Below are 25,121 nucleotides of genomic sequence, written 5' to 3' on the forward strand. Positions count from 1 at the left end.
AGACACCCAAGCTGGAGAATGTGAAAAACTATCAGGTCTTAAAGGGCACTTAGTCAGAAACGTGACTCTTTAAAAATGAAGTTATAAGCCTCTGTATTTGTTCTCTCACAATGACTCCATTTCTGATTTGTTTCATCTGCAATTTAGAAGATCACTTCTCTAACTGCCAGCCCCTAGATTCAGCCTGGGATTTAAAACTCTCCTGTTCTTTGTCCTTCGCATCACTGCTTGCCACAGGTGCTGACTTTTGTTTTTGCCAGTGTGTGCTTTCCACCTTCTGGTTTCACTGTGCACCAGGTACATGCTCCTACTACCTACTGGTGGCTCATGGGTGCTGACCCCCCCTATTTTTTGGAGGGTGGGGGTGAGTGCTTGAGCCCTGTAGCACCCACAGAATCAGCACCTATGCTGCCTGCAATAAAGTTCTTGACATCAGAATTTAGTTGGCAATTTTGTTGATGTGGTGGGCTTTCTTCATAGCACTTCAAGCCTAATATGGTGATTTAAAAAACTTTGATTTTGCCACTGAAGCAAGCAGTTATGACCTGAAGGCACCCAGAGAACCTGAATAAGAAGGTGCCATTTTCACATAGCTATTTTTTCTGAGTACTTTAAATTTTATTTCTACAACCAAGAACAAGATCTGTCATTCATAAACGTTAGGGCCTGTTCAGTCACAACCTCAGAAGACGACATCTAGAGCAGGACAAGAAGGTACATCTTGGATGAAGAAAGTAGATTTAAACAATATGGGGATGGGGGAGAAGGGTCAACCAAATTAATTTGTTCTTACCTACACCCAGGAGTTTGGATAAGCTTTTCAAGAGAGCTTAGTGCTGGCCTCTCTCTGCCCCTACTGAAGTCAATGGTAAAACTCCCATTGGCTTAATGGAGCACACACTTAGGCCAACACTGAGTGCTTTTGACTACAATAAAATGTTTAAATATAGCAGAAAAATAATTCACTGTAGTGGTAACAGGCGCTGGAGAGCCCAATATGCTAATCAGGCATGGTCAGGAGGCAAGTAGGAACATGTACAAAGGGAAATGATTGATGAAAACGATTCCAGTATATGGAAAAAGGGGAGAGCAAGTGACAGATGTATTAGTATAACTGCAATGGAGATGTCTAAGGTGGCAGAGAAAGGAGCATTTGCAGACAATGAAATATAAAAGTTTTCAGCAGAACTAATACAGTATCTCACAATGATGCAACCTGCTACAAGATGTCAGCAGAAATAAATCAAATTCAAGTAGTATCATTCCTGTACACTGGAGTATTTAAATTCTAGCTATTGTGTCATTTGTCTAATGGTCAAGCTAACATAAGTGCCTCCTTTCTCCCATGATCTCTTCAAGAATGAGACTAAAGAATTCAGTTTTACTGAGTAGAAACAGAAAAACAATCCCAGACGCTTTTGTTGTTGTGTTTAATAGCAGTTGTGCATTTCTCTTTCTAACCAAAAAGTGCCCTTCCTGAATCTATGAAGAGAATATGACCAAAAGGAGAAATTTAAGCATGCTCCCATACAGACATAACCAAATCACAAAGGTGGGAAACACCTATAAATCGAAGAGCTTGCAATGAATAATGAACACTATTTAAAGCCATCTGAAATAAGTGGCAGGTCAGTAATGAGGCATTAATGGATTTCAAGAGTTCTAAACAAACTTTCCCTTTAGGTTGCCTCCTTTTTAGGAGATGAACAAAATAAAATGCAGATGCTAGATGACTGAAGTGGAATGTATCTAATGTATGCAGGCACTGGATAGATCCCTGGGGGTGGGATTAGAGCAGGTCAGGAATTTTTCAATGAAATCTTTTTTGGAAAATGCTAATTAATCAAAAACCTAAACATTTTGCAGAAAATGATCATTTTCACAGTTTGTCTCAATATTTTGGAAAAAGTTTTGACATTGTAATGGCATTTTGTTTCGACTATTTTAAACAAAAAATTACAGCTTTCTGGTTCAAGATAACTTTTTATTTCAAACTCTAAGCTAATTACAGTAAAAAAATAAATAAAAATGGTTGAAACATATGAAAAGTTTCAAAGTTATGAAAACATTTCAACTGTCCTGCACCAAAAAAATTTGTTCACATTTTTGTCCAAGAAAAATTTGAGATTGACTTTTCATCCCAATTTGGATCAAGAAAATTCTCAAAATCTTAAAAAAAATTTATATGATAGGAAAAACATTTTCGTGTCCATCTTTAATTGAGATTTAGAATCCTATGGCACCAATCCAAACTGATTCATAGTGATTAAGACATTGTAAGGGTATATCTACACTTATTAGTGGAGACAGTTACACGTCCATGTACTGCTAGAGCAAGTACCCTGTACCCACTCTGAGTAACCACATATGCCTTGCTGGGCATTAGTGTACACTGTGTACAGGCATATACTTGCATCCACAGTGCCCCTTTTTGGTATGCAACGTTAGCGCTAACATTTCAGGGGCAGTATCCCAGAGCCATATGTCTCACTGAAGACACTCTAAGAACCACTTTGCTGCATGTTGCTGGAACTGTAGGCTGCCTTTATGCATTTGATGATGGTAGGTCCCTCTCATCTCTCCATTACACCAAACTGTGTTGGAAACATGGAGCAAGTCCATTATGATGTGGTTCTGCTCCTGCTCGCTGGAAAAATGTTCATGTGGTGCAATACTAGATAGAATTCACTTTCATGTACATTTTATAAAAAGGTTGCTTTGTTGGTCTCTTTTAAATTAACCAGTTTGAGTTTAAGATGCCTTTTATTTTGCAGGAAAGTTTGCTCATCTCTTAATAGACTAGAACAGGACCAAATTCAGTTGGTTAGAGAGACAAGCTTTCACACTTATAGACCTGAAGAAGAGCTCAGTATAAGCACGAAAGCGTCTCTCTCGCTCGCTAACAGAAGTTAGTCCAATAAAAGATATTACCTCACCCACTTTGTCTCTCTAGAACCAAGTTAGCATTTCTATTTGAGTGCCAAAATACCACCACAAAGTATCCACAATTCATGGGATAAGGGCCTTATTTAATCCCCTTGAAGATGTAAGGCTGAAAATCCCCATACAAGGACAGCTCTGCCAAATGTCCAGTCTCTAATCAATTATGTAAAGATGCCTGAAGCAGCACTCACTGTGATTCATTCACATAAGAATACAGCATATTCTTCTAGCTCAGTAGCAATAGTCTCAGCTGCTGTTTTCTACAGAAGCCAGGCAGACATGAGAAACGTGGTTGTGATAATAAGTGTAAGTTAACTATATACAGTACTGTCTGATATCAGACAATTCAAATGCTCACAGAAAACATGCAGTCATTGAGCTCTGCTGCATTTATTTCAATGGCAAGTTTAAATATAAATACATTTCTGGAATAGCAAACAGGGAACAACATTTTTTTGGATATCATTGCACAGACCTGGACCTCTTCTCCCTGTAGAACGGCATCTCTTTCCATTAAGCCAGTTTTAAAGCATCATGCCTTCCACAGAACCTCACCCATTTTTCAGAACCACCACTGGTATCATACAAGAATGGCTGTACTGGGTCAGACCAATCCATCTAGCCTAATATCCTATCTCTAACACTGGCCGGCACAGGCTTCCTTCTTTCCCCAGTGGTGCTCAACCCCCACTCAGCCACTTTAAAAACAGGACATTTGGTCACCCTAAAAGGCCCCAAAAGCCTTAGCATGAGCAGCTCACCAAAACTGACCCTAGATCATAAGCTAGCCATGACCCAATAAAACAAGATAGAATGTTGTGATAAGTGAACTGCTGACAGGTAACCACAAGATGCTAGGTTATAGCAGCTTAGGATATTTTAATTTTGAACATCTGCTGATGTTCCTTCCACAAGAATACCATGGTAAATAATTGACATACATGCTAATAATATTGAGGTAAACAGACTAGTAATCTATGGAACAATGGCACCCCAACATCAATAAGGTGAGGAAATGCAAAGGCAGAGGAGATTAAACCCCTACTGAATTCGCTGTAGGCAAAGCAACACATTATAAAAGTTGCATCCTAACCTGCGTGCCTTGGGAGATGCTAGGATGACAACCACTAGTGATGGTGATGAAGATGATGTGATGGATGAGGAAAAAAATCAACAAATACTTCAAGTTGTTCTGCAAGGAATGGTTTGAGTACATGGATGCTCAGATGGCCATTCTGTATTACTTCTGTCTTTCTTGGTTGGATTGCTTGTAACATTGCTAACTTTGTTAATAAAACTTACTCAAACTTAGGAAAAGCCTTCTGTAATTGTGTTACAACCATGCATGTCAGGGTTCACAACTCTAATAATACCGTGCTTCATCTTGGGATAAGAACCTATCAAACCTCAGAGTGTTAACTGGGAATTCTTAAGTAATCAACATAATTAATACACAATCAATAGATCAGACAACACAAAGGCCTAAGCTGTATTTGACAGTCTTTAAAAAAAAAAAAAAAAGGAAAAGAAATAAAACCACCATGTTCATCACCATGGTACTATGGAAGTGACTTGACTACATTGCATGCACAACGAAGATAAATGCTCAGTGGGTGTTATTCAGTGTAGCTCTATTGGAGGATTATGATTTTATTTATATACACACACACACAAATTTTTAGTCATGTTCCGACATGTGTTAATACATTCAGCATAAGGACAGAAATTTGTTCTTTGTCATGTTTAATCCTATATCACTTACAGGAACCAAGGCTGTAAGATCCAGACCATTTTTGTTCAATTTTTTGTAACTCCATGAAGTGTGGTGTCTGTTGAGGTTCCCAGTGTGGGATGGATGTTGAAGTGTTGGTAGAGGTGGGGTGTTCCAGGCTTCAACAAACATTCACAGCTTTAAATGGACTGATTCTTGCAACATCACAATGAGGCAAAGAAGTTAATAAAGCCTCCACATCATTAATATCAGTTTTCACATCAACGGCTGTGCCACATTTTCATGAAGATTGTTAACTACAATGTCATAGCTTCATGGTGTCTGACTACTGGCAAGGAATGCTTTTCTTGGATCCTCATGTCCACCCCATGACAGGCCATGAGACTCTCTATTACAGAGTGCTTTGCAGCTGACAGACCCTTGACACTGAGCTAAAGAATGGAGAGTGAAGAACCAGTGATTACTACTCCAGTACCACTGTAACTGGAATCCAAATTCATTCTACTGTTTACTACTTTAGTTTCCCTCAGAGGGTAATCACAAGGTGCACAATGAGAACATAGCAGCATTGCTCAACATCTGCTCAAATGGAGAACTGGCATATGACTCAAAACCAGTATATCTAGGAGTAACTCTAGCTCATACACTTTACTATAAGGACAACCACAACAAGGTAGCTCAGAAGATTAAGAGCAGAAATGGCCTTTTAAATAAGCTTGCAGGCTCAACTTGGAGAGCCAATGCACCAACGCTGCAGAGCTTGGCGCTAGGTTTCTGCTATTCAGCTGGAGAATAACCACACAGAAGCACAGTAAAATCATCCCCCACACAGTTAACTGATGTGCAATTGGCTCAAATGATAACAAACAGGGACTATGAGACCAACAGACACTGAGTGGTACCAGTCCTTTCTACTATCCCAACTCCAGACATCAGGCATTATATTGCAGCAAAGGACCTCCTTGACAAAAATCCAGAAATACCACAACTGCCACTTTTCAAAGATATGGCAAGTGACTCACCAAAGGAGCAGTAGGGCCTACGTTCCTGGCCATCTCCATGGCAGATGTTGTTACATTATGGTGAGCAGAGTGGGAACAAGCTGCTCCCTTTATAAGGAACTCCTTCCACACTACTCAGCCTGGTGAGAGACTGCCTGGCTTCTAGCCCCCACGCTACTTCTGGTGCAAGCTCAATCATTTCAGATGCAGGGTGGAGAGGTGTGTGATTAGATGACCACACCTTCGGACTCAGGAATGGTCCTCTATGTGGCTGAGGTGCAGTTGAGGATGCCACACACCTCCTGATTGACTGCTTATCTGGTGCCAATCCATCAGGCCTTTTTAGACCCCATACTCAGAGGGCTTGTCTACATTACCCGCTGGATCGACGGCCAGTGATCGATCCATCGTGTCTAGTCTAGACGCAATAAAACGACTGCCAAGAACTCTCCCATCAACTCCACCAGGGCAAGAGGCACAGGCAGTGTCGACAGAAGAGCATCAGCCATCGACTTGCCGCAGTGAAGACACCATGGTAAGTAGATCCAAGTATGTCGACTTCAGCTATGTTATTCACGTAGCCAAATTTGCGTAACTTAGATCGATTCCCACCCTCAGTGTAGACCAGGCCAGAGATTCATAGATTTTAAGGCCAGAAAGGACCATCATGATCATCTAGTCTGATCTCCTGCAGATTACAGGTCACAGAACCTCACCCACTGTAATGGGCACATAACCTCTAGCTGAGTTACTCAAGTCCTCAAATCATGATGTAAAGAGTTCAAGTTACAGAGTATCCACCATTTATACTAGTTTAAACCTGCAAGTGACCTGTGCCCCATGCTGCAGAAAAAGGCGAAAACTGCCCAGGATCTCGGCCATTCTGACCTGGGGGAAAATTCCTTCCTGACCCCAAATATAGTGATCATTAGACCCTGAGCATGTGGGCAAAACCCAGACAGACACCTGGGAAAGAATTCTCTGAAATAACTCAGAGCCCTTCCTATCTAGTGTCCCATCACCAGCTATTGGAGACGTACTGCTGACTCCAAAGCTACTAAATGCCAAAACATGTTTGATGCCTACTTAAGCCCTCTTGACTTTTGGGGGGCGGGGGAGGGAGGAATTTATACATTTCTTTATCTCCCTACTTGATATTCTAAACCTTTTTTTCATTTTTACTGTACCATTTGTGCATTTGTTAATAAAACTCCTGTGTCATGGTACAGACATTTGTGTCTTCTTGTGATAGCTAGCATGTGCTAGAATTGACTAAAAATTCAAGTGTAGACATACCTCACATCTGTGAACCTATGCTGATTTACACCAGCTGAGGTTCTGGCTCTTAAATGTTAAAGTTAACACTGGAACCAAAAAACTGCCCATCTTCATGGTTTTCAAAATATGGATCTGAATAGTATGGCTTGGTCCTATCTTTATTTCAAATACTTTCCCTGTCTGCCAATATCACATCTTTCTCTATATGTTATTAGAGTTCAACAGATTTGGAGGTTTACTTTGACTAAGCCCCTACCCCAAGTGCAGAGGCTTACCTGAAATCTCTTTGGATCCAAATACACTGACAAAGTGGCGAAGTACAAAGTCTCTCCAGTAACTCAAAGAAGCAGTGGCAGACTCACCACTAGTCATGCTGTGTAAGTGGGGTCTTGATGGTGGCAGATGAACCACTCCTCTATTCTAAACAATGTCTGACAAATAAATCACTTGCCACCTACAATCAATATCCTCCTGTTTACCAGCTCTGCTGCCCCTGGGCCTGCCTTTTCTAGGTTTGTTCCATGTTTTCCAGCCAATGTTACTTAATCATCATCTAATTCTTTACTTCCCCCATGAAAGCCAGGACATGACATTATAGAAGTTTGGATTAACACAATCTGCTTCTGAGGATGCTGTAGTTCTATTAGTTCTTAAAACTACATTGCTACTTAAAGCATGGCTACTTCTGCTCATGTTAATGTTGTTTCCCCCATTCAGTCCACTACAGAAGTGATGAATGAAGGGCTAACCTGTTCTAAAGTGCTGTTTTTTCAGTGTTTCTGAATTCAACAGGAGCTGTGTGCTCAACCTCTGAAAAAGCAGGCCACAACCAAAGCACAGAAGTATAAAAATTCACTGAGACCTGAAGAGAGAGCAATCAGATCTCTGTCCTACTTCAATTGTGAGGAGTTAGTCCTGTGTCCTGACCTTGGTTTAGTCAGGACTGTTACTTTGGAGCACAATGATGAAGAGTTTTCTGCTCCTCTTCTTTATTATGTGCTTTGGTAACAAGTGTCACATGAATGTGAGGGTAGGGCTCTTAATCTTCTTTGAGTGGATGTTTGTGAGCCTAAGGGCTGCTGTTGAGAAATATCTACCTCCTACTTGTTCTGGGCTATGACAATCAGTTGCAGAGTCTTACAGTAGATTCAGTGGTGGACAGGGATCAGTGCAGGTTGGGAAGCAGCAGCAAATTGCCTTCAGCTGGTTTCATTTAGGAGAAAGGCCATCATATGTGCGAGGTGCAGCCCCTTTGTGAATGCCTAGTCTAGGCTGAGGTAGAGCAAGTAGTAGACTTTGTTCTTCAGTTTGAGCCAGTTGTTCATTCAGGCTGCAATTGCCTTCATGCACATGGGTATCTGTGACAGCATGGAGGCAGAGCTGACTGGAAAAGATACATAGAACTGCATGTTACGTTCTTGGCAATGCAGCCCTTGTCATCTCAGTATGACCTAAGGGTGACGTCTGGATGATGACCAGCAGGAGTTTCAGTATTAGGCCCTTAGAGCTCTTGGGCAGGAGAAGCTGCCCATCATGATTCCCTTGACACCTTTGAGGAGCAGTGGGCACTGTCTGGGGTTCTCTGATCCATGTCCCCTTCAGGTTCCCTTTGTTTGACCCTTTGACCTTCACACCTATCCCTGTTACATTTTTGGTTGTCCCCCATAATTATTTGAGTTCCTGGACTTTGTGGATCCTCCCCACAGGCTGAGGGACAGTCCTTTAGCAGTGGGCAGGCTTGTGCCCGTCCACTTCCTGGGACCCAATATGGGGGAGGGATGGATGATTCCAAGACCAGCTGGGAAGAAATGAGTGAAGTCAAATTAATGAAATTCTATTGTATCCTGCTAGGGCATGTTGCCAGATCAGCAGCACTTTGTGGTCAATGGTGTCTAAAATGGATAACAGACTAAGCAAGGTAAGATCAGCCTTTCTTGTCTCATTCTACCACTATGAGGAATTCCTCCATCAGTGCAGTCTTATTTCCATGCCTTGTCTTGAAGCAATACTGGAGGGGGTCCAGGGTATCAGTTGCTGGAATCTGTTCAATAAAGTAGCTAGTGGGGTCTCTAGCATTCAGTGTTAGTCCAGTTTGACCTCTTGTAACTATCACACATTTCAGGGTATCAATGTCAGATTAAATTTAGTGGCCAGTTTCACAGATGAAGCCATCCACCAAAACTGTTTCCTATCCTCTGCCTGAAGTTTTACTTGGTCACAAATATGAGATTTCACTGAAGCAGGGGGATGGGGGCTTCCTTCTGATTGGGACTCATTGATTTGATAATCAAGAAAGGATGTGCAAAGTTTATGGTGAACGGTAACAAGAACTAGCCCTGATGCTGTGTTGCTTATGAAAATGTAGTAAAATGAGGGTACCACACACCCCCCAACTTTGCCATTTTGCCTGGTACAGCACCTTAAAAGAAATACCTTTTTTCCCCCTTGAACTACTCACAGTAGTAAAAAAAAAAAAAAAAAAAAAAAAAACCACCACAAAAACCCAACACTCATAACAAGTTGCATGTTTAAAGCACTGCACAAACATTCATTCATTCACACACACCTCCAACACCTCTAGGTAATAGAGCTAAGTATCCCCATTTTAGAATCAGGAAAGATGCTGAGAGGTTAAATATCTTGTACAGTGCCAATGATTTGATGTGTGATTGAGCCAAGATTGCAACCAGGCCACTTATCCATCAACACCACTCCTGGTTGGGGTCTGAATTATTTAAACAATATCACAGTTCAAATGTCAACTTGGCAAAAAACCATTTTCCCCTCCCCCATTACTTCAGCCCTTTCCTGGACTCAATAGTTCTTTCCTCAAAACTTTCACCCTCCAGATCTCCCACATGTGGGCTATTATCATGTGATCCTGATCACCCAACTGAACTGCCAGACCAAGCCCAAATCCATTACTTAGGGCCCAGTAACTAGGCACAGGTTGGGTTATGCCCAATGCACTAAGAGAACCAGTCCCCTCCCCAGACAGGCACCAAGTAATTTCTTGTAACACTTATGATGGACCAGACTTGGCTCTCATTTGCAAAAGTGTAAATCCTGTGTAAATCCCAAGAAGTATAACTGAAAGCCAAGTTTGGCCCAACACCACCTTTCCCATACCTTGAATTTGGTTTATTAAAAGAGAAACTGTTTCTGACAGTCCATTCCTTTTGAGAGTGAAGCTGCAGACAAAACTGGAGAGGAGATGACAAAAGACATTAAAAACTAAACAATTATAAACACCTGTTATGTGGCAACAAGATGTAGTGCATGAACAGAGGAGATAATAGTCTAAAGCTGCAAAACGGGTTTACTGAACTGCTAGAGATAGTATCACACAAATGCTAGGTATCCCTTAAAAAGGTTTTTTTTTGTATAGTGAGTCAGGATAGAGTTATGAGGTTTGCACTGTGTGGCTGACAATGCACCTGCCCCTGTGGATAAATTAAGGGCTTCATTTAGCTTAGTACTGCAAAGATTTTGATATTTACATTCACTCCCATTCCTCTCAATTAAAGTTGCCTCTTAAAAGGCAAGCCACCCAATACCATGTCAGAGCAATGTTGATGTGTGACTCTGTTCCCATTTATGTTAAATTACCCAAATTTATGGCACAGCAGTATCACTGCAACTTAATTGTGAATAATGGTTTGCTGCTTAGTGCTGATCTGCCATTTTTATCACTTAATTAGGACAATCCACAGAAATGTATTTTCTTACAGCTTTGTAAGTGCTTATGAAGCATGTTGCAAGCCCTATAATATTTCTTACCTCAGCCAGCTGCCTGGCACAATCCAGGCTCTAAGTAAAATTATCACCGGTTTGTTTTATTAGAAGATCAACCCCATCTGCTTTTTTTTTTTAAATAAAACCCACTCAAAGCTCATGGAATATAGAAAACTAAAAGTACATGAAAACCTGGATGAAAACACACTATGATTCCCAATGAAGTAGAAAAATCCAAAGCAATCACTAGGCAGAACAGCAGTTGCAGCAGAGCATGCAGCTGAGCCACGTCTTCAGATCTTCAAGAAGATCTGAATGAACCCAAAGTTCATCATGCTGCAGAATGTCTGTTAAATATTATGTGCCACAGACACTTTTGTTGCTTTTATGATTCCCAATGAAACTTCCAATTTACTAAACAAAACAGTTGAGAATTTCTGATAAAACTTCTTATAATGCCACAGAGGAAAGTGTTTCATAGTCAGACACCTTCATAAGGATGAGGTCTTAATATTCTACCTGGTAGAAGTTCTGATCTAAAATACAAAATTAAAAGGCTTCATATCAGTGAAATATGAAATATGACAAAAGACATTAAAAACTAGACAATTATAAACATCTGTTATATGTCAACAAGACGTAGTACATGAACAGAGTAGATAATAGTCTAAAGCTGCGAAACAAGTTTACTGAACTGCTAGAGATAGTATCACACAAAAGCCATTTGTTAAATTTAGATGATTCAATTCACTGCATTGTATCTGTAAAACAAAGCTTAAGTACCATGTGTGACAATCTGAAACATCATTTTATTATATGCTATGAAAATACAAGCCATGTGAAATGAGGTACAATAAACTATAAGTACAGTTCTTAGACATATCACTTTTAGTACTATTTTATTTTTATTCTGGTAGCATCCACAACATGGTAGACCCTGTCTACACACACGAACATACAACCCCTCCTCCAAAGAGCTCACACACAAGAAAACAAGCAAAAGCATTATATGATTCTATGATTGAAAAGGAATGGTGGAGAAAAGGTAGTGTTGTGAAAAGGCTAGAAGGCAAGCAACAGAAGCTTAAACTTGATGTGGTTGAAAACAGGGAATTAATGGTGAGATTCCAAAAGGAGGACATGGTCAGAGTGACAGACAAGGTAGATGACCTTAGCAGACATGTTTTGATCAGACCTGAGCAAGGCAAGGGATGTGTCAGAAAGGCCAGATGTGAGGAGGCTGCAGTAGGCAAGACAGGAGTTGAAGAGGGCCTGAATGAGTTTTTTCATAAGGGACAGTAAGTCAGGGATGGTTATTAACTGATGGGCCTTAGTGGCAGGAAGGATGGTGGTGGTGTCAAGCAAACAACATGTGTTTTAATATGGCTAAAAACAAAGAATGTAGGCCATAGTTACAGGATGGAAGACTATCTCAGGAAGCAGTGACTGAAAAAGATTTTGGGGTTTTGGTAGATAATCAGCTGAACACGTGCTCCCAGTGTCACACTGTGGCCAAAAGTGCTGACACAATTCTGGACACAAGCAGGAGAATCTTGAGTAGGCGCAGAGGGGTTATTTTACCTCTGTGTGTGGCAGTGGTGTGACCACCGCTGGAATACTGTGTCCAATTCTGGTATCCACAATTCAAGAAGGATGTTGAAAAATTGAAGAAGGTTCAAAGGAGAGTCATGAGAATGAATAAAGGATTAGAAAATATGCCTTATAGTGATAGACCTAAGGAGTTCAATCTATTTAGCTCAACAAAGAGAAGGTTAAGTGACTTAGTCCAGCCCATAGGTACCTATGTGGGGAACAAATATTTGATAATGAGCACTTCAGTCTAGCAGAAGAAAGTATAACACATTCCAATAGCTGGAAGATGAAGCTAGACAAACTCAGACTGGAAATAAGACAAATTTTTAAAAGTCAGTAACTATCCATTAGCATAATTTACCAGTGGATGTGATGGATTCTCCATCACTGGCAATTTTTAAATCAAGACTTGACATTTGTCCAAAAGATCTGCTCTAGGAATTTTGGGGAAGTTCTATGACCCGTGTTACACAGTAGGTCCAACTAGATGATCACAATGGTATCTTCTGACTTCTAAATCTGATTCAATGAACAGTGACTCAGAACAGAGAAAATGGAGAGGATTTTGGATGAAAGATGAGGCATTCTACCAAAGTGTGCCAGGATACTTTATTTGTAATAAATTACATTCCACAAAATGTGGCTTAACTGTAGGAACTACTAAAAACCACGACAACCTACAATGGAGAACTTGGACAAACCTCATGTGAGCAAGCCTAATAAAGGATCAGATTTCAATGCAGGACCTACAATACACAGGCACACAATGTGGAACCAATGGAGACCACCTCTGACTTCAATAACTAATGTACTGAATGCATCTGCCTTATACTTATATGACATTAAATATCATATACATATGCTCAAGCTGTTACCCTGGGGGGGGGGAAATCTATGAAACATGCACACGTACATACTATAATGGTTATCTCATCATAAATAAACTATGTTTTAAAAAAACTAAAATAAAATCAGTGTCCTGGGATGTTGACCCAAGACTCAGCATAAAGGTATGTAACTAGGAGTGCCAGGTCTTCCTTTTAAGGATAAGAAAATTCTTTTCCATAATCAAAATCATTTTGTAATTTTAGAAAGGGTATAGATCAATGTCTCCTTCATTGTTAAAATGGACAGTATATTTCTCTGCACATCTCACTTCCTAGTCATGTTATCTTGCCTTTATTCAGAGTGCACACAGCACTCCCAGCTAAGGTTTTAAGCTTCATACATAAATATATTCCCCCGTTCCCCGCGATACTCAATCAAGTTGTCCGTATCTATAAAACAAACATATAAGCATTTACATAAAAAACCTATCCAAAATTATACTGATTTACTAGTATTTTGGATACTAGACATCTTTACACTCCCTTCATGGGTCCAGTTCTGCCACCTTGTCACCTCTTAACTAATTATTATGGTATATCAGTAACCGGCAACCAGAGTAACACAGTCCATGCATGGAGGGCTGGCATCCTCATGAGGGAACAATGAAATGAGAGTCAAAGACTTACCTTCCAATTAGCAGAAACTCCCCAAGCACTCCAAGGCGTCTCATGGCTATGAGGATCCCCCTCACTGTCATTCCCTCACAGAAACAAACCACAACCCTGGCCTTGGGTAACCTTTCACGGAGCTTCCGCAGCAGCCGATCAAAGCTCTTTTCCCCAGCATTGCTGTAGATCTTGTCTGAGTGAGCGATGCACAGGCCTTCTTGGGCAGCCAGCTCTTTGAAGGCTTCCATTCCACTTTCCCCATAATTTCCTAAACAAAATAAATTATGAGTTTTAATGCAACAGCAAATAGCATATGACAGCCTATTAAGAGGGGATGGGATGGTGGTAAAAATCTTCTCAGATCAGCTAATAATAGTATCATTGACATTAGGGGGAACCAAGGAGATTCTTCTTTTATTAACTGATTAGTGGGGCTGTTGCATTCTCTGCCTATAACCCAGTAATTAGAATGCAACAGAGCAATGAGAATTTCCTTTATCTTAATTAAAGGCAACTTAATGACTGGAGGCTTTTGCTTTCTTACTTTCATTAACAGTGGATGCCGAAAGCCAGCGTGGAAAGGGACAGAGACGGCGGCAAGGGGAACAAAGATCAACTAAGACAATGAGGATACCAGCTCCTTTGTTAATGCTCCAAGGATGTAGGAAGGCAGAAGTCATGGTGGTGCCACTGGCTACTCCAGCTGTTTAAGTAACAGGAATAAGCAATGAAATGAGAGAAAGCTCCAACAGCCAGTGGTAGTTCTAGGCTGGCTATAATGTGCTAATTAATTAAAGTAGCAGTGCTGTTTCTGGTTTACAGGTTGATCAGTTAAGTGGTGCTGTTGCTATTGTCCAACTATAGCTAAAGGAGGACAGGAGACAGTTGATATAGTTTTAATCTGGCCACAACTTTATTATTAGATACCTGGGACTATATGGCAGACAAGCGAACAGTGCAGGTTATCATTCAATAACTCCCAGGGGTGGAAGAGAAGCTTCCACCATCCTGCCTCTTTTTCCATCCAGGTCCCCCAGACAACCCATTGCTGGGACCTTACCATCCACAGTCCCCCTCACAGAAGGGTTGAGGTTGGCTATACGAAAGGGGGGTGGGCTCACTGCCATATCATTCATAGGAGCCCCTTTTCAACCCCTCCATCACTACCCTCCTCCTTTGCACAGCTTCTGACCCCTTCACCCCCCACAACTCGTAAAGCACTGTTCCCTTTTCCCTCAGCAAGCCAGACAATGCCTGCCCCCTCCCCCTTGTTTAAGGGGCAGTGTGGTCATTCTGGAGTCCCTACATTGCAAGAATGCATAGAAGTGCTTATTATTTAAGGACACTTTTGAAAGCATCCCTCCATGCTCTACTATGGTTGGTAGGCTATTCAGATAAGGCCTTCTGCTGCTGTTTTGGAGTTCCCATGTAGAAATGAGTTGATCACAGCACATATTATGAGCACTGGAACAACTGCCCCATGCATAACTTTCATCTGGAAGAGCATTTCTATTAATTGTTGTGAATGACAGCAAGAATTGAGAGGAAAGTGTGTTTATTTTTTCCCCTCTCATTGCACCACCAGTACCAGTGGTATTCCTTACACTAGAGGAGGAAAGCACAAAAAAGTTACTCAAAGTAGAAGGGGATGTAAGCAAAGAATAGCACCACCGCTACATTCCTGCCAACTTCAAAATAGATCTATGGAGGAGAGGGAAGAACTGAAACTCTGGTGCCCTACACCATGTGTAATCATTTACACTAGTGCAAAAGTGAGTAAAATGAAAGCATTCTGACTTTGTAGCATTTTATACTACTTAGCCCTAGTGTAAAGGATTGACTAACATGAAGGGCAATGAAAAACTCTGGTGCACTATTTGGTTTTCATGTACAATTTTTTTTTTGTACACATCAGTTTCTGGGATAATTGCTCAAATTAGAAATGTTTGAAACTTAAGCCTCCCACAAACGTTGGGGGTTCAGATAAAATGGAACCTGGTTCTGGAACTACTTTTGGGTTTGCTTTTATTAAAAAAAATCCAGTCAGTTATATAAAACCAACTCTGCTTTCTGCTACAGGAGCTCTGTGAAGACACAGTCTATATTTGTGACATTAAAATTCATTGCCATGGATGTGTGTGTCAAACCACTACTAATCAGGCAATATGAGCAGACTGATTACAGAGAAAACTCCCCTCTACGCATAAGTATTTTAGTTATTAGCAGTAACAAGAAAAGGGCACAAGAGAAGTATGTATTTTTATGGTGCTCACATGAAGTATTATATTTTGTAATGTTCGCTGGAGTGTGGCAGTGATTCTTGAACTGTTCATACCTAACCCAACCACTGTGCCAATCATCTGACTACTACTACACATATACCTTTCTTGTGAAACTACAGAGATGGAATTGATCGTGGTCAGTAGGCCAAAGAGTACAGCTTCCATTTCTTGCTTTCCTTTGGTGTGAAATTTTCAAATGAGTAAACACATAATAGGACAGTTTTAAAATAGCATTCTTCCTAATGCTCTCCCAAGACAGAAACTATGACCTAGAAAAAATAGTTACCAGTGTGAGAATTTAGTAAGGAAACAAAATTTAGAATGATATGAAAGTCTGATGAAACAGGCTTTTTATATATATATATATATATATGAAATTAGATATTTTGTGAAAGATCAGGTGATGCCTCACATTCCCAGTCAAATTTGGACGTACCTTTCTGGGCCCTAATCTTGCAGTCACTGCATAAACTCTTGGGGGATAGGGCAGAATCATGAATACTCTTCTTTATGACTTTGCTTCAGTCACCAGACTGATATGGGACCAGATGCCATGGAAATCTTGAGTACTGACCTGGCACTACTGAGAACTTTTATTCTTTTGGAGTCAGTCTGTGATACCATGCAATCTGAGGAAGGGTCTCTTATATAAAATAGTAATTCCACTGAAATCAATGGCACTACTTCTGGAGTATGGTACTACACAAGAGAAGTAAAGGGATCAGCATCTGGCACTTTGGGTTTTGTTTTTTGTTAAACACACAGACATATGAAATGCAGGCGCCAAGTTATGTTGAAGAGGTTCCTTACTGCTAAATTAGTAGTGCCCTAAAGTGTATGCAATGTAGAGTGGGATTTTAAAATGCACTCCTTGGCCTATCTCTGCTCCCATTTAAGTCAATGGTAAAACTCCCTTTAATTTCAGTGGGAGCAGAGGCCAATGCTGAGCAATTATAGTGTTATTTTTGATAGAAAAACAAAACACTAATTAATTCTGTGTGACAACTAAGAACACACCCATCTGTAACAAAAGAGCTTAGTATCTACTCTAATTTAATACTATTGAACAGGAATGTACAATACCAGGTGCCAATAGATGAAGAGTTACTGCACATCAGATCACTGGAAGAGGATATTGTTTTCTTTTCAACATTGTTTGAAGGTGGAAAGAGCCAAGCCTAAGTGTGGCTGTCTTTCCTTTGTGAAAGACATGTATCCATGTTAGGCCCAATATATTAGAAACACAAGGTGGGTGAGGTATATCTTTTATTGGACCAGCTTCTGTTGCTGAGAGAGACAAGCTTGAAGAAGAGCTCTCTGTAAGCTCAAAAGCTTCCCTCTCTCACCAACAGAAGCTGGTCCAATAAAAAGATATTACCTCTCCCACTTTGTTTTTCCTTTACCTGTTCTACCGGTCAGAGGCCTTTGCATTGTTCTGAAGCCACTTACAATCTAGCATGTACGTGGAAGCCAGTGTGAACTAGATGACACACTGTGAGCTTGATTGCCCACTATATTTAATTGTTTATGATTTTTTCCTTGTTATTCTCAGTATGTTTCTATCCTATTCAGAAAACAATACGAGCTCCATCTGGTGGCCAAAATAAAACCCTTAAGCAAAGTTTATGTGGTGGGTAAGTGCTTCCATTTCAATGGTAGCAAGTTCAAATCCTATTCGAGTTGAGTTTTATTAAAAGTTTTGCACATCTTTATTCTCAGTGCCAAATAGAAAGTATTCCCCCTGCCCCGCCCCGCCCCCCAACACAGATGGTAAGGTCATATTCTTCCTTCATTAAATAACTTATACATGTCTGAAGTCAGAGCCAAGGGCAATTATCTAAGGCTAGAATATTGTTCTTAATCTTTACATCCATAAATGGAGAATATTTTAGCAAAAATGTTCAGACTTTAATAAAAATAGAAGATATAATATTAATCCATAGGATGAGCATATATTTCAGACAAGGCAGCTAGAAGCTTAGTCATAACACTTTTGCACTTACCTAATGCAAGGAAACATGCTTTAAAAAAATGTAGATAGCCTCCTTAATTAACCTTTGTGAGATAGATACAGTATTCATTTTATAGCTGCAGAGAGAAGTTAAACTACTTGTCCAAGGTCACACACATTGAATGTGAATGAGTTGGAACTAGAATCCAGGAGTTACATCTAAAAGGCAATATTGCCTTTCTGTTGGAACTGTGAACTCTGACAAGTATATCCATATTTTCTTTGTCAATAGAAATGTGTCGTTCCCACTCCCCAAACCCCATTTATGAATGGAATGAATTGTTTTATGGCTGTTTTAGCCTTAAAATTTTAGTCAGCTCTCTCAACTCCCCCCCGCCTCCCCCTTGCTGCAATTCGAGATTCTTATCACTTGACTCAAGCAAAACCAACAACTTGAGAATGCAAGTGACATGTAGCTTGAGTAGAAAAAAAAAAGATAAAAAAAAAGACAGTTCAGACATATAAAAATGTGTTTCAAGGTAACAGCCCTGTTGGAAAAGAATTAGTTTTATAAGCAGTCAAATTAAACAAGACACAGTTAGACCCAGCTCCCCACATCAGAGCTTTCATCAATGCATTCAGGAACCGCAGCAGTAGTGGTGTTTTATGTTGTTTGAAGTTATTTGTTTTATTCTTGCTTTCTCATTTATTTATTTTTAAAAAAATCTTGTGTTTATCCCAGCAATCATTCTATGTGGCACATGTTTTATTTGCTAATAATGCCCCATTCTGCATTGAACTCTGCAGAGATTCATGGAGCTCATTGCAGGATCCATCAGTGGCAGCCAGATGTTTAAGGGAACCCCAAAAGTGGTCATTTTGTTCATCTGAGTCACAGTAACCTAGCAGCATGGGGAAGTCTGCACTTCTGTCTGCAGAGATGAAGTTTGAAATTTAGGCCTATCAATCCAGCATCTTTTGTTTATTCAGAAAAGGGGGTGGGAACAAGAGAGGGAAACATAACATAATGGAGGAAACAGCTACTTATGAGATGGATCTCATAGCCTCTACTGACCCTGTTAGAGCAAAATGTAAACCCCTCATGAGAGACCCCAAAGAATACCACCAAAAGAAAAAAAATTGTATAGTCTTCCTCTTCATGCATGTGGGCAAAGATTCAAGACTTCAAAAACAATTAACAATACAAGCAGTACAAGACACTTAGCTGTCTATATTATAGACAGCACCAGTATAGTTAAGATTGCCTAGCACTTTCCTAAGCATGCTTTCAATTGCTTATGTATTTGCCACGTTTATCTTGCGGTAATACCAGTAGAAATAAAAATCCAGATCAAAGGCAAAAAGAAAAAAGAAAAAGACAACAGTACACAAACATGACAGCCATCCAATCTAATTTTGTCACATAAGGTTCCCTTTCTTCTCCCCAAACAGCCATTCAATTCATCAATTATTTTGTGCACCATTCTTTCTTCGCTCATAATCATATTCTGTCTCCTTCTTCCCTGGTCAGAGATACATTGCTAGGGGGTGACATTAGACAAGTTTCATAGATTCCAGGTCCAGAAGGGACCATTGAGATCATCTAGTCTGACTTCCTGCATAATAAAGGTCATAAAACTTCCCCAAAATAATTCCCAGAGCAGATCTTTTAGAAAAGTATGAAATCTTGATTTCAAAATTGTCAGGGATGGAAAAATCCACCATAACCCTTGCTAAATTGTTCCAATAGTTATTTACCCACCTTTAAATATTTATGCCTTATTTCCAAGACGCAATGTCTTTAATTATTATTTACTATAAAACTCTTTGCCTCAGTTAATTAAAAGCTTTTTTGGTGCAAAAGAAGAAGGTGGATGAGGACAAATAGGGTTCTGTCATAATAAAAAAGCAGCCACTAGACTTAAGTCTGCCTTTGCAGTTAAAAAGCTTTAACAGCTGGAAAGACTAGAGTGTGAGCATAAATAGATTAGAGTGTACCTTATGGTATGTCCCACTAACTAGTTTACAGGAAGTAGTAGTAATGTCTATTACCAGATTAGGGTGCACTGCGAGGAATGGTGCTAGAAATGAAGGATATTATTACTGATGGCATAACTGCAAAAGGTTGGAATTTCAATTTTGTAAACATTATGTTTGGTTTTTAGCCAAAATTATCCATAGTTCATGACAGACTCATAAGATTTCCTATATTTCCTCTTGGGAGAGAGTATTAAATAGTGTTTAAATCACAAGACTGAGCAAGTCAGGAGATTTGGGTTCCATTCCTTAGTCTGTCACTAATGCTCTTTGTCTAAAATTAGACAAAGAGCATCAACTTCCTACACCTTAGTTTCTTCACCTGTAAAATCAGACTAATACTTTACTACTTGAGCAGAGTGTTGTGCATTTTACTCATAAAGGTTTAAGAAAAGATATATAAAACTATCATATAAAATGGGAAGTATTTTTACTATTCCCCATTTGGCTAGTGAGCCAGGCTATGCAAAAAAGTAAAAATGTATGGTCACAGGATCCACTCACCACAAGTGATGCCTCCTCCTAGCAGCTCTCTGCCCATTGTCTCTATCACCCTGGAACCTCTCTCATTTGCAGAGCAGCAAATTCTGGCCTGTGGCTTGGCCCTCCAGCCAAGTCACTAAGGTCCTTCCCTTCTAGGGAAATCAAAGTCCTTCTAGACCAACTGCCTGGCTAACATCTCTAACACCCTGTACCACTGCCCATTGGCTGATAGGGGAGTCCCCCTCTACACTGGGTTCCAGCCCAAGGACACTATAACAACCAGCCAGGGTCCATAAGGTCCTACCCCTTACTGCTGTTTTGCTGGGTTTCTACCTAATTATCCATCTTCCCTCTCTTGCTAGGTTTACTACCACAAACTCCCTCTTCCAAGGAAGTAATTTATAGATTACTTCCTTGTAGCTTCTTGCCACTGACTGCTCCTGGGCTTTTTACAGGCTCCTCCTGTTCCTGCCCAGCTGAGCCTGTTTCCAATTAGTGGAAACAGGAGCAGCCTGGACAGTTATTTGGCTTGCCTAGCCACTTTAACCCATCCAGACCTGGTATAGGGTGGGCACTCATCACCTGTGTATATCTTTGAAACTTGTAAAAATAATTGTCCTGGCTTTATTTCAAGTTGCCTAACACCTTTTTAAACACAAACAATCAAAGTTAACGATAAAACCATCCACAGTTGCAGAACAATGAAGTGTGTTTACTTGCACATAAGTTTCAGCCCTATCAACATAACCTCCCTTCTCCCAGATTTCTCTATAACTGTGAAAAGGGCCAAGTTCCACATTTCCCCAGGATGCCTTCTCCCAGGCTAAAACTACAACATGGATCCTACAAGGGACTACATTTCCCTGCAACCCTGCTCTCCTGTACCTCAGATAGAGGCCAGCTGTGAACTGCCCCAACCAGACTTCTCTTCCTATTTAGCAGAGTTCCAGCCACTGCAATTCATTGAACTATGGCCTCAGACCCTAAAACCAGTCACCAGCCTGGGCTTCATTTCAAAATCCCAACTGCTTTTGTGAGACTGTTCTCCCTCCTTCACTGTGTCCCTGCTAATATCCCCTCACATTTTAAAGAGGAAAAGGTGGAACATGGAGCACTGGTACAGGAGTTTTCTTCAACAGCCTTAAAAGGCCAGTACACCTGATTACAACCAGAAATATGGCAAGTATAGCCTTTCCCATAGTTATTTCCCACAACCTCTGTCATTTCCATTTTTGATCCCAACCAAAAGAAAGAAGTGCAGAAAAAGGCAAAAAAAAAAAGTGAACTTTATTAAAATTTTTAAAAGATTCAAGTGTAAGGGCTAGAGAAAATTTACCTCATTTTATTTTAATTAACTTGCAAGGCCCTGCTCACTGCTTACACAAAATCTCCCCCTTTTTTTCAGAAAAAGGTCAATGTTTTGTATTGATTCTCAAGTTTATGGGAGTGCAAAAAGGCCAAATATTAGTTCTCCGAAACAAAATGGACAAATCCCCCCAAATCTACCACAGTTTGCTCCCTGTTCTAGTCTCATCATTGTTGGTAGCCAGTCCTATTTGCTTGGAATAATTATTGTAACCAACTTCTTTACAGGGAGCCAGTGCAAGTGCTGTCTGTACAATGTTTGGTAGTGTGCTGTGTATACCATACGCTCAGAGGTCAGCTCTGTAGGTGCACAAGCACTAGCTCTCACTGGGTTCCCATAAACACTCACAGAGGCTGATGGAGAACAGAGGATTATTTTAATAGGGGGTGGGGAGGTATGATGCTCGGTGCCTCGGGGGAACACCCTACACCCCCATGTTCATCTTTATAAAATTATTGTGTGGTATCCAATGCAAAGTTTGTCATGTTGGGTGTCTTCAGAAGGCTCATGATGCACTGAGCATTGTTGTTACAGTAATGTTATAGGTTATAATTTCATGTATGTAGTTATGAGGCTGAAAATGTATCCTCATGCTTAAAATAAGCCCAGGCAAAAAATCTCCAAGAGCAGAGAAGCAGTTCACACCTCATCAGGGCATGAATGGGACAAACGCAACCCAGCCTCAGAGGAACAAAGGACACTGGCCTAGGCAGTAACAAAATAATCTGTTGGACTCTCCAGTGATTCACCTCCCTTCCTTTCATCAGTTTGGAACTGCTTACCTGACTCTAAAGGGGGGGGGGGCGCAAAGCCAAGAGAGAAGAAAGGACATGATAAAAGGAGCAGGGCCGCCCAGAGGGGGGGGCAAAGGGGGCAATTTGCCCCGGGCTCTGCAGGGGCCCCCAAGAGAACAGCGGAGGCTCCCGCCTCCATCCCGCTCCTGGAGCCTTAGCACATCAAGCGGCATGTCTCCGCCGGGGCCCCTGAGCCCCGCCCTGCTCCGCGTGGGGAGGGGGCGGGGCTGAGAGCTCCGGGCTGAGCTCTGCTCCCTCCGCTGGGCCCGGAGCTCCCAGCCCCGCCCCCTCACCACGCGGCTCTGAGCGGGGCGGGGCTCAGGCCCCACCGGGGACACGCTGCGGCTGTTCAGCCGAGGCGCTGAGGCTGCGCGTGAGGAGGGAGCCGGGGGTAAGAGGCTGGGGCCGGGGGGGTTGGCTAAAGGGCAGGGAGCCCTGGAGACAGTCAGGGCAGAGGTTGGGGAGGGGCAGGGAATGGGGGTTGGATTGTGGGTGTTCTGGGGGTGGATAGGGTCAGGGCCGCCCAGAGGGGCAGGGCAGAGGCGCAGGAGCTTCTTCGCTCCCGGTCTCCGCCGGCGGGGTCCTTCTGCTCCCCCACTGGCGAATTACTGCGAGCGGGACCCGCGCCCGACGTGCAGCCCAGTCTTGGCGGTAGTCGGCGGCGGGGCCCTTCCGTTCCGGGACCTGCCGCCGAAGTGCCCCGAAGACCCGCGGCGGGGGGGCCCCCCGCCGCCGAATTACCGCTGAAGACCGGGCTGCACGTCGGCGGCGGGTCCCGCTTCGGCGGTAATTCGGCGGCGGGGGGCTCCTGCCGCGGGTCTTTGGGGCACTTCGGTGGCGGGTCCCGGAATGGAAGGGCCCCCCGCCGCCGAAGACCCCGGGCCCCCGGAATCCTCTGGGCGGCCCTGAAAAGGAGAGACATTTGCCATGCTCCCTCTCTCTTCCACCTACATCTACAGACACCACACAAAGCGACTGAAGCACTGATCAAAGGGGAGAGCCTGGCTGAAGAGCAACCAGACAGCGTGTGGTGAGAAGCATCTAAGTCTGTAAGGGCACTGAAAGTGTTACGATCAGCTTAGAATGTGTTTTGCTTTTATTTCATTTGACCAAATCTGACTTGTTATGTTTTGACTTATAATCACTTAAAGTCTATCTTTATGGTTAATAAATCTGTTTGTTTATTCTACCTGAAGCAGTGCGTTTGGTTTGCAGTGTGTCAGAGATTCTCCTTGGGATAAATTGATGAACTCATATAAGCTTGCAGCATCCAGCAGGCATAACTGGACACTGCAAGACGGAGATTCCTAGGCTTGTGTCTGGGACTGGAGATATTGGCTAATGTCATTCAGTTGCAAGTAGTTAGGAGCAGCTTACATACCAAAGGCTGTGTGTGAACAGCCCAGGAGTGGGGGTTCTCACAGCAGAGCAAGGTAAGACTGGCTCCCAGAGTCAAGAATTGGAGTAACCTAGCAGATCACCAGTTCAGATAACACCAGAGGGTAACATCAGAGGAGGTAGAAATAAACATTGCAGTTACCCTAGACACAATTGCTTTAAGTTGTAAAAGATGAACCAGCAGTTCCTAACTCAGCCCCTATGCACAGTCGCCCAGGGGTATGAAGCTGGTGCTCCACAGGCCTACTGCCAGGGGTACTCACTCTGACCACCCCTCTCCCAGAGACAATCACACCAGCAGATCTCACCTAGAGTCCAGTTCTTTTTGGTCAGAACTTGTAGTTTAATTCAGGCTCCACCACATGGCTTCCCTAGTTGAAGGCCACTCCTGGCTGTCCCACCTGCCAGCACTAACACGGTCTTCCTTGCCAGCAAAAGGTTGTTTCTCAGTTCCTGAGCTGCCCAGCATTTTCTATGGCCTCCTTCTCAACCACAGCCACAGGTTCCCTCCTGAGCCAGCTCCCCTCTGAAGATACGTCTACACTGCATACTCATGCATACAGCAGCATGTAGAGTACAGGCACTGCATGCCCAGCTAGAATAGATATAAGTAGCAGTGTAGGTAATGAGGTACTGCTTAGGCAAATAAAGACATGCCTGAACCCTGGGGTTTGTACCCTACATGGCTCTCTACATGCCCAAGCCCATGTCCCACTGCCTCACCACTGCTGGATCCTTTCCCTGCTACAAGGAAAGGCTCTAGCAGCAGGGAAGGGCTCTGGCATGGGAAGACAGTGGGGAAAGGCTCTGGCAGCTCTCCACTGCCTGGACCCTTTCATTGACACACGTAGCTACATGCCACAGTATGGATGCTTTTCACTGTGGCATGTAACTACATGTAAATTACATGCTGCTGTCATTGGTGCAGTATAAACATAGCTGGACATCCCCTTTTTCTATGCTGGGAAGATTATGCCATTTGATGGTTGAATATTGCAGTGGGGGTTAGTGCACTGGCCAGCAATGAGACTG

The 25,121-nt window shown here is 42.0% G+C and overlaps 1 protein-coding gene across 1 annotated transcript in view; it reads right to left on the reverse strand.

The window, feature by feature from the left end:
* GRM1 (glutamate metabotropic receptor 1) overlaps positions 1–25,121 on the reverse strand; it is a 286,217-nt gene that overhangs the window by 200,610 nt on the left and 60,486 nt on the right. Inside the window, exon 6 of the mRNA XM_039532360.1 lies at positions 13,797–14,046. Within this exon, the coding sequence (XP_039388294.1) occupies positions 13,797–14,046 (250 nt within the window). The remainder of the gene's footprint in view (positions 1–13,796; positions 14,047–25,121) is intronic.

This window comes from Mauremys reevesii, linkage group 3 (genome assembly GCF_016161935.1).
Source record: "Mauremys reevesii isolate NIE-2019 linkage group 3, ASM1616193v1, whole genome shotgun sequence".
Lineage (NCBI taxonomy): Eukaryota > Metazoa > Chordata > Testudines > Geoemydidae > Mauremys > Mauremys reevesii.